Raw genomic sequence first — 12,104 nt, forward strand, 5'->3', positions numbered from 1 at the left:
ACATAGTATGTTGGTTGTAGTTGAACTAATTTTTAAAAAAACATAACATATATACTATATTATATGTCATTTTATTTTTATTAAATTAACGCCTGATATGCTCAATTACAGTATATATATTATATACTTGATAAATTATCATAACGGTATAATATATTATATACACTGATCTATCAAAGTTTTACCTTTACCAAAAAGTCGATTCAGAGAACTGATATGACCATAATTAGAGCTTGGATTTACATTAAGTACAAACGAAATATGTTCATAAAACTTAATGTTTTTTCTTAAGTTACAAAATAGTGCAATATGCAAAAAATTACCTTATAATTGTAAAATAATATGCATTAAAACTGTAAGATGTTGAAATATGCACAAAATAATAAATATAAGTATGCTTTATATAGATATTTAACTGCATGTTTATGAATTATGAAACATAATCTTTAATTCTGTGCATCATAAGCGTACAGTTTAGATTCATAGATGAATATTATTGAAAAGAGATATACTAACATGCATATAATAGATATTATATTATGATTCACCTCTACTTAAATTATTATTTTTTAGTAAAATACTTATATACCTATATGGATTTTTTTTATATAAAAAATATGGTAGGTAATATAAAAAAATAATTTATAATCTGTTCGTGATTATCATTTATCAGTAATATTTTCTGATTAATCGTAAACATATTAATATTTCTCAACTTCCGTATTATTATGCAATAACAAAAAAATGGATACAACATTGATAGGTACGCTTCAGATATATAATATAATATGCATGCTTACTTTTATTTTATAGATAGGTCTTATATAAGTCTCTAATGTAAGACAATTATTACAGACTATTTCTGTGGAATAGTATCTTTGCATAACAATAACTTAAATGACTTTTTGTATAAATGAGCTTGGTTTTTAACATATAAAACTATAAAAGCCATGAAACTATCACTGCTGTGTAGTAGGTTTCGAGCTGTGTATTATATTATTTCAGGAAGTCAACATGTGTTAATCCTGTCACAAAATTTTATGAAATTAGGATTTAATTTTAATTTTAAAAATGCTTATAACTAAATTCAAAATTGAAGTATTAAAAAATGTCTACGTAGTACTAGGTATTAAATTTTTAAGATAATATTATACTCATAACTCACTTTCAAATTTTATAATTTACGAATTCATTAAAAATAAAATAGAACTAAATGGATTTCTTGAACTTAAAGTGAGGTACGCTATGTAATTTAACAAACGGACAACACATGCTAGTACCTAATATTATATCCTTAGGAGAGCTCACCAAGGATGGTTTAATTGTTTTTTTTCGTATTTTATTATACAGTATAGTTTGATCTAAAATAAACACAGGTCGTGTCATCGTTCCTCCTAGAATCTAAAATTAATGGACATATACCACTAACACAAAACACATAAGGACAACTTTATAATATATTAAAATAATAATTGTAAATTGAGAATAAATCTTCTGGAAAACACACAAAACGCATAGAATATAAAATTAGTATTTCATATTTGTAATATGTACCTTATCTACGTTGTAAAGAATGTACGTTGGAAGTTGGAACGCTTAATTATACTTTAAAAATTGAACATAACACTCACCACTAGTCACTACACATGAATTGAAGAATATATCATCGAAATGTATCGATGTGGAGTAAAAACGTCACATATTATATACAATAATATCGTACAAATAGAACTGTTTGTTTAATATTCATGATTATTAGGTTCTTTTCAGTATAATTAAATAACATTACATCCTATATAATTTAGCCGAATACGTAATATTATAGGTATTAAATTCGGTCACATCCTTTTAGCACATTTAAGGTGTTTATACTTCATTTAATTTTCACGTGTCTTAGAATAACCCAGTTATACATTTTATATACAACCCTTGAACCCTATATAGAATATTATTATATGACAAGCTAATAAATTATTATCAATATTATTTATTAGTGACATTTTTAGTTTAATAATTATGAATGTCGTAATGTTGACCGTTTACTTGAGTTGCCAAATATATTTTATTATAATAATGTGAAACTTACAAATAAAACCAAATATATTCAGCATCTCATTTAATATATTAACCAATTTTTAGTTTACAAATACATAGCTTCGGTTAATATTTATAAAAACAATGATGTTATTTCGGTACTACTTTAAATACGAGTAGTTAAAATTTTAAAGGCGAAGCTAAAATGTATAAAAATATGTGTATTTTAATAGTTATCATCGTATTGTAGTATGATTATATTTTATAAATAAGTACATACAATATACATAGTAATATCGGTAAGGTCTAATAATTTAAGCATATTAAAAAGCAAATTGTTATGGATTAAAAATTATTGATACTTAAAATAAAATTTTTAATAATTTTTTTCTATTTCAAAAATAATACCATGTGGGGAAAATCCAAATTTAAATATTTAGTAAAAATTTCAAGTGTCGATCAGTGATTAGGGATGAGTTACACTAAAAATATAAAATTGATTTTTTTTTGTTTTTCACAGCGCTTTCTTAGTTTACTGGAAAATATTAAATTGAATGTAGCAATTAGATTTACTCATCCAACAAGAAAGATGCTTATGTCGAAAATCAGGACATTTTCTACCCCAAACACAATGCAGGCATACAGATATAGATAATAAATTAGATTTCTGATATTGCTTTCTATTGAATGGTATTAGTGATAATAATATTATATTAGAGTATGAACAAATAATTTTAGATGATACTTACCAAGTCTTCCAAATTCAAAGGTCTTTTTACTTCTATGATAATATATATAATTACTGAATTACCTATAAATTATTAAAAATCATGATTTATAAACTATCATGTTTTATATAATTATCGCGTGAACCCGGCTTGAAAACTAATTGTGAGATAGGTTGTACTGCAGTAGTTAGAACTATTGACTATTTTCTATACTCTATACGATTATATACCTAGTCTATTATACGAGTTGCGTATAATACACTTAACTATAATACTATATAGATTCTATAATTTAAATGAGTAAGTTGTACTGTATTAAATTCGTATATTACCGTAATAATTTGTATGTTATATTTAAAATGAAATTACTGCATTTTCTTTTTGAATATGAATAACAGTATTATATTTTTAAGCTAAACACATAATTTTATAAAATTTCTCTTTGAAAAAATGGGACATGTGGTAAATGATGTGACCATCACATAGTAATGAAAGAAATAAGTGACGAGTGTAATGAAAAAGCATCTTACAACTTACGAGTTACGACGTATTAGTGACCAAAAGACATATTTATGCAAAAAAAATTGTTATTGAATTATTACACTATTACAGTACAATCCTTAAATGTTGTAAAAATTTAAATTTTAAATTTTAAATAATAATTTAAACATACAAATATAATGATAATGCTTTGTAATATTATTATTTATGTATAAAAAAAAATAATGATTCTAATTGTTATTTGTTGATAGTAAGTAAAACAAATGTCATTTGAGTATAATTTCTTAAATATAATCTATATACGTCATACGATAAACTATTATGCGCTGAATAGTTAAGATATTATAGATATCGTACATTAAAGTACTTTGACTTTTTTTAACTCGTGGTTTCCACTGCTTTCAGCATGACGGAAACAATATTATAAGACATTGTTATGATCTGAAACAGAATTTAATTTAGTCTTTGTGTTCAAGTTCAAGAAACATATTTTATAATCGGCTATATAAAAAAACTAATTTAGTACGTTGGCGAATAACTGTAAGTCGACGATTTTTGTCGGCGAAGCTTTTATCACTAAATTATTAGCATTATTCATCTGCATCGTTAATAATAATAACTTTTTAAATGATACATCCATTTTTGTCCAATCACAAGAGTATATGCCAGAGTTAATGGATTGCCTCTGCAAACATTTTTTTAATTATTATCAAATCAAGTCTGGACCTAATGAGTATTAATGATTTACTTTAATATTCATACTGTCGAATAAATAACAATATAAAAATAAGAGTAAGCACATGTAGATTGCTGATGATCCGAGCTTGATAATGTTAAGAACAGGATGTGATTCCTTTGACAAGCAAACCTTTTACAAAGTTCAATCATGTTAAAATTAATGATTAAATGTATATACTGTACAACTGTACAAGGAGAGTCTTTTAAATTAGGACCTATACTCGTTATTTATAAATGTACTAACTTAACAATTAAACATTTTTTATTTCCTTATATTATTAACTCTTAGGTATAGCTGATTTGTTGTTGTTGTTGTTGTTTTTTTAAGATTTTAACTTAAAGTTATTATATTTTGACACTTATCATATATTTGTTATTTAACCACTATTAACTTATACATTTTTATGTATGTGATTAATATATTAAAAACTTAAAAATTCGAAGCACAATTTTTTCATGAATATTTCTACTTAGAAATATTTATAAAATAGTGACTTGTAGTAATCATTTGCATTTAGATAGTAACGCAGGAGTGAAAATAACTTCAAGACTTGTCACATTATTTCACATAATTTAAGTTGAATATTTAATCTTTAATAATGCCTAATAAATAATAATAAAACTATAAAACAAACTATTAATTTAATATCCAACTTAATTTATACATCGATATATCAAAAAAATTATTTAGCTGAAGTTTATGAAAATGGAAATTCAGAATTTAGATTAAATGAACATCTATTGTTAATTAAAAATAAAATGTTGATAAATACTAGTTTGACTAATATGGATAAAGATAAATATTAGAATTTGATATCTTACATTTTCGTATCATTATCAGATTAATATTTTTTTAGAAATAACAAGTGATGTCACTTTTACTACTTAAGAGAGTGCAAACAGAATTTAATTTTTGAAATTAAAACTCTCATTTTCTAATGTAAATATTATAAAGCGGATATTTTTTCTTTAACTAATTTATATTAATCTATTAACATCTATAATTTGCAAACATGCTTAAAGTGTATTAAATACTAAATGTAAAATTACATCTGCGCTTCATTTTCTTAAAACCATTTTTAATGATCCTCAATAACTGAGAAACTGGTTGTTTGAGTTTTTAATTAGGTATATCAAAATGCTCAAAAAATTATTCATTAAACATTTACAGTAGAAAATGGAAGAAGGGTTTTCATTTGAAAAACGAAAGTTTGTATATTGTATTGTCACAAGACATTACATTCTTTTAAGTAGTACAAATAAAAATTCTTAATAATTTGTAAATTTAGTCTTAGACTACGGTAACATATTATAGTAAAAGTTAAAGTACAATATATATACCTACCAGAATTAACACATATGTCACCATTATGAAAGTTGTTGATATAATAGCAACGTATGTTAATATAATAGACCGCACAACTGAATAAAATAATTTTATTTTCCTGAAAAAATTATATTTTAAATGTTAATAGGTATTTTCGATTAATTCGATATAATTTTCCGATGTCCAATTACTAGGTATTGTTTTAGTCAACATAAAAATTATATTTCGTGTTTCATAGATTAATCATGTTCGGTTAGGTTAGATGCTATTATTTCAAATTCTTAAAAACTATTTAATATTTATAAGTGTCAACTATGAAATATGTATTATTCGAATCGCGTGTCAATAGAAAACCGAAATCATTTAAGGGGTGATAAATTTATATTGACGTATTATTATTGTGTCTTAACTATATAGAAAAAAAATACATTTATTTAGTTATTATTATAAGCTTTAAAAGCAATTATTACAGCTCAAAAATGTATGTTGTTTTCGTCGATTAATCAGAAAACAATATATAAAACTACAGAAGTATTTAAGATCAACTATGAACTAAGAATAAAGGTGTTTTTTTTTGGCATTATTGACAACTGAATCAGAAATAACAAGTAAGTAAAGCAGATTTTGAAGAAATGTTGAGATCGTTATAAATATATCTAGATCAGCGGTTCTCAAACTAGTCAAACTGTGGTACGCAGAGGACTACATGTTGGTACACGGAAAGCCTTAAGTAACACTGAACCAGATATTTCATCGCTGATATCAAATCTTCAAATCCACGTTTCTCATGGAAAATTTGTTATTTAATTCATACCTTAATTTTTAAGCACTAATAAATTTATATTAATAAATAAATTATAATTATATTGTAGTATTTTACTGAATTTTTATTTAAAACCAATGTATTTAACTATGTAAAGTTTGTATTTTTCTATTTTTAATCATCAGTGGTATGCGACTGATTGATAATATACTAATAATAATACTATTCGTTTTTAGAATTAATAAAGGAAAATACCAACACTAAAACTAAAACTAAAAAAAAAAAAATAAATAAATAAAAATAAAATAAAAATAAAATCTAGAAAAACAATGAGAATACAAATTTTAAGTGAATGAATTAAAAATTAATAAGATGTATAATATAAATACATAATTTCCAAATCAAAAAAAAAAATCAAAACACAATACAACATATGTGAACTTAGAAATAATAAAATAAAATAAACTTAAATTCAAGCATATATAAGTAAAATATATACAAAACCAAATATTAAAATAAAATCAACTAACATTAGTTAGGTTCATGTAAAAAAAAAAACAAATGTCAAAGCTAATAAATTCAAAAAGATGTAAAAAACAACCTAGATGTTAAGTTAGATAAATAAGAAAATAAATGTCAATCAATAAAAAAAAAAAGAATTTAAAATGACTAACATAATTTAAGTTTATACAAGTAAAAAAATAAATGTTAAAGCAAATAAATACAAAAGAAAATGTAAGATAATTAACATAGTATTAAGTCAGTATAAGTAAGAATAAATGTTAAAATAAGCACAAAAGATGTGAAAAAAAAAACCTAAAATAATATTTTCTTATTATACTTCCTATTTTAAAAATAAAAAATTAAATTAAATGAACGACCTTTGGAAAGCATTCATTGCAAAAAACAATACGAACGAATTCTTTTTTTTTTTTTTTTTTTTTTTTTTTTTTTTTTTTTTGAAAATTTACAATCTGTATTAACAAAAACACAATAAGTAAATGAGATAATATGTACAACAAAACAATATATATAATGACAGAATGACATGATAAGGGAGACCATCCAATGATAGAACCCTTACTAATTCTTTTTTTAAGGACTGAACTTGAACGAATTCATTTTTTTAGTGAACGTTCCGAACACTAAAAGAAACTAAGAATAAGTTGACGATATCATGTCATTATGTTTACCTAAATCATTCTAAATATAATTTTATTTTTCTATAATATTTTTACATTTTTTTTCCTCCATAAATTTCATAATTTGGACTTATCTACTTTGTTAGTTATATCACAGAAGATTGTATTAAATATAATATATATATTATATCATATTATATTTAAAGCACAGAATAGATATTTAAACATACCTAATATTATGTTTATGTATAGGGTTTTAAAATGTCATGAAATATTTCATTTCAATGAAAAATAAAAATATTGATTGAAATAATTGAAAATAATGGGGTTTAGATTTTGATATTTATTTTTAGGCCTATTTTTAAATACACCAGGAGAATTTGACAAAATAAGAAACAAGTAACAGCCCGTCCATATAAGAAATTAATGTTGAGAAATGAAAGTCTAAATTTATTTAATAATCATATATTCGTACATTGTACCACCTAAACGAGATACTCTCCCCAGTCCCTAACGGCGATCATATGGTTATAATTTATAATATTATATAAACAGAGAATTTATAATATTTGGTATATTTACATGTTTTTCATAAAATATTGTCAGGAATATTTTTCAGCACTATAAATAAAATATACAAGCATGAAATAATTAATCAATAATATTTATATTTTACTAAGTTTATTCTTTAACTCTTTTGAAAATGTAAACATTTACCTCTTAGATAAGAGAATTTCGGCCATTTTGTGGGCTTCAAAATCATTTCTAAGTCTATCTAGATAGGTTTTTATATATCTGTGTAGTTCGCTTACCATGGTTGATATAAATTATAAGTGATAAATTATTCATTATCAATATTTTCTGTGTATAATCAATATATCATTTTATTTATAATCATCTATAATCGAACACGTTTTAAAGAAGAAAAAATATTTTTCAATATTTTATTGAAATATTTCAAGGAGAGTGAAATTTTCAATTTTGAAATATTTCAAATTCAGAACCCTATTTATATATCTGCAGTCACAAGATGTACAATTTTAATTAAAATATTAAATACCTAATTATTGTCAATAATCGATAACAGCCAATATTTATAACGTTATACTAATACTTACAGATTAAGTTGCAATTGATCACCTAGAATTGATTTAAAATCTTCATAATACACTGCAATAATAATTAATAATTATACGTATTACAAAATATAGTTTTTTTTTATAAGCATCAATTTCTAATTATTATATAGTATAATGCTATAATTTAATAGTTTACAATATTGGTCAGTGTTTATCGTTTATCTAATATAGTAAATATAGTAATATAGAATAGTTGACATAGGTATATATATTTTTTTTACTGAATCAGGTTAATACAAATCAGTAATAAATTCATTATTTTGTTTAGTGATAATCGAGCTGAAGACAAAAAGCCTATCCGCCAATAGCATAAATCAAATATGAAAAAGAAATCAGTGTAATTCAAGGTAATTTTCAAAACAAACTGGCAGCTTTATCATAAAATGATAAATTTTAAAGTAAAAAAAATTTTAAGAAAACAAATTTGTGATATTTTATATTACATAACGATTATGATAATTGGCCCAAAAAAAGCCAAGAGAGGGGCAAGCTTTCCCTACTTGCTCCCATGAGGATGCCCTTGAATATTTCGTTATACTCTTCTTTTCAATAAACATATTACTATGTTCCAAAAAAAAAAATTTTACCTATTTGGGAGTTTTCTTCGTATCCAATGTTTTTGAAAGCCCGAATGAGGACTTCCTGTTGAGCCATTATAACCCAACAGAAAGACATTAAAAGTATGTCTGGCATGATCATTACGTACATAGTAAATACTGCTACCGCTACTTCAATCAAATAAAATATGTAATAATATTGATTGAAAGTGTGAGTTGATACAGGATAACGTAAGTTCAAGATGTTTTGGAATCGGGTATTTTCGTCTTCGGGCTTTGTGAATGCGATGACCACGAGAGGAAAAATAATCCATTGCGACATCACTGTCGTCGAGAGTAAGAAAAAGTAATTGGAGATTTTAATCGATTTGTCGCGATTGTCGTAAAGTACGTTTACATTTTTACAACAATGTTTACTGTTCAAAAAATCAATCCGCGAAATGCTGAACAAGTCATGAATGGCGTCTGCGTTGTACAAAAAAATGCAAATCCTCCAATAGCATAAAAATAAAACGATCATAACAAATATGACTACAAAGAAATCTATATAACTCAGTGTATCGTCCATTTCGACAAAAAAACCCAACGTGCTGTAAACGATAATCATAATCATAATTGATCCGCAAAGAAACAGTAATAATCGGTAAGCGTTAAAGTTGAAAATCGTTGTAACGTTTGGATTAAATATGTGATAGAACCGGAAACGTTTCATTAGTTCTAAGTTAATGGAAAATTCTTCGACTCTCAACTTGTCCATTACACGGGATTTAATTCGTATGCAATCTGTAAACAATAATGATTATAGTGTGAAAAATAATTATGTATACATTGTTGGTACAATATAAACGATTATTGTGAAAGGTTTATGACAATAATTCGGGGACGTCAAATTTAGTTGTAGATTTTGGATATACCTCGTATCATTGATTAGGCCATTGTAGTATATATAGTGTTTTATTTGAATTCAATAATACCTAAATCATTACATATGCGTACAAAAAACGTTTGTGATCGGAAACTTTTTCTTATTCATTATGTCTAAGGATATTTTATCATAAACTGCGTGGTATATACATAGTATGTTGGTTGTAGTTGAACTAATTTTTAAAAAAACATAACATATATACTATATTATATGTCATTTTATTTTTATTAAATTAACGCCTGATATGCTCAAGTACAGTATTTATATTATATACACTGATCTATCAAAGTTTTACCTTTACCAAAAAGTCGATTCAGAGAACCGATATGACCATAATTAGAGTTTGGATTTACATTATGTACAAACGAAATATGATCGTAAAACGCAATGTTTTCACTTAATATACCAAATAGTGCGATATGCAAAAAATCACTTTAAAATTGGAAAATAATATGCATTAAAACTTAAAAATGTTGAAATATGAACAAAATAATAAATATAGGTATTCTTGAAAAAGATATTTAACTGCATGTTTATGAAACATAATCTTTAATTCTGTGCATCATAAGCGTACAGCTTAGATTTATAGATGAATTATTGAAAATGTGTTAGTAATATGACGGAGAGACAACTCATGCTGGTAATATTATATCCTTAGGAGAGCCCTCTAAGGATGGTTTAATTGATTTTTTCGTGTTTTATTATAAAGTATAGTTTGATCTAAAATAAACACAGGTCGTAGCATCGTTCCTCTTAGAATCTAAAATTAATGGACATATACCAATAACACAAAACACATAAGGAAAACTTTATAACATATTAATATAATAACTGTAAATTGAGAATAAATCTTCTGGAAAACACACAAAATGTATAGAATATAAAATTATAATTTCATATTTGTAATATGTACCTTATCTACGTTGTAAACTGTAAAGTATGTACGTTGGAATTTGGAACGCTTAATTATACTTAAAAAATTGAACACACCACTCACCACTAGTCACTACACATGAATTGAAGAATATCATCGAAATGTATCGATGTGGAGTAAAAACGTCCCATATTATATATAATAATATCGTACAAATAGAACTGTTTGTTTAATATTCATGATTATTAGGTTCTTTTCAGTATAATTAAATAACATTACATACTATATAATTTAGTCGAATACGTAATATTATAGGTATTAAATTCGGTCACATCCTTTTAGCACATTTAAGGTGTTTATATTCCATATAATTTTCATGTGTTTTAGAATAACCTAGTTAAACATTTTATATACAACCCTATATTGTATATTATTATATGACAAGCTAATAAATTATTATCAATATTATTAATTAGTGACATTTTTAATTTAAAAATGACGAATATCGTGATGTTCACCATTTACTTGAGTTGCCAAATATATTTTATTATAATAATGAGAAACTTACAAATAAAACCAAATATATTCAGCATCTCATTTAATATATTAACCAATTTTTAGTTTACAAATATATAGCTTCGTTTTCTATTTATATAAACAATGATGTTATTTAGGTACTAATTTAAATACGAATAGGTAAAATTCTAATGGCGAAGCTAAAATGTATTAAAATATGTGTATTTTAATAGATATCATTGTATTGTAGTACGATTATATTTTATAGATAAGTATGTAAATAGTAATATCGGTAAGGCCTAATAATTTTAGCATATTAAAAGGCAAACTGTTATGGATTAAAAATTATTAGTACTTAAAATACAATTTTTTTATAATTTTTTATTTCAAAAATAATGCTATGTGTAGAAAATCCAAATTTAAATATTTGGTAAAAATTTCAAGTGTCGATCAGTGATTAGTTACACCAAAAATATAAAATTGATTTTTTCACTTTTTTTTTGTTTTTCCCTATCGCTTTCTTAGTTGACTGGAAAATATTAATTTTGAATGTACCAATTAGATTGATAGACAATTAGATGTTGATGACAGACAGAAAAAAACACAACATTGTAAATGCAATAGGTACATTCATTCTCTACACTCAGAATCTAAAATCTAAAATATTTATATTTATGGTCAAGTTTTATTCATTTTGATACATTTTTATGAACATAATTAATAATAAATTTGACAAAAACACACACACACATTTTGATATTTTTATAATAAACAATATTAAAATAGTGGGAATAGCATGGATACTTATTGGTTCAATCATTGATTTTAAATTAATACATCCATTACAACGTCATACTCGA

At 24.2% G+C, this 12,104-nt stretch overlaps 1 protein-coding gene across 1 annotated transcript; it reads right to left on the bottom strand.

The window, feature by feature from the left end:
* Positions 1 to 3,641: 3,641 nt before the first annotated feature.
* LOC111026702 lies at positions 3,642 to 9,686 on the bottom strand. The gene is made up of 6 exons (XM_022304831.1): positions 8,960 to 9,686; positions 8,352 to 8,403; positions 5,347 to 5,446; positions 4,012 to 4,131; positions 3,790 to 3,948; positions 3,642 to 3,704 (listed from the first exon to the last, which is right to left on the bottom strand). The coding sequence occupies exons 1-6, from the start codon at positions 9,684 to 9,686 to the stop codon at positions 3,642 to 3,644; spliced, it is 1,221 nt and encodes a 406-aa protein (XP_022160523.1).
* Between the last annotated feature and the right edge of the window lie 2,418 nt (positions 9,687 to 12,104).

The sequence above is a fragment of the Myzus persicae genome, unplaced genomic scaffold (assembly GCF_001856785.1).
Source record: "Myzus persicae strain clone G006 unplaced genomic scaffold, MPER_G0061.0, whole genome shotgun sequence".
Lineage (NCBI taxonomy): Eukaryota > Metazoa > Arthropoda > Insecta > Hemiptera > Aphididae > Myzus > Myzus persicae.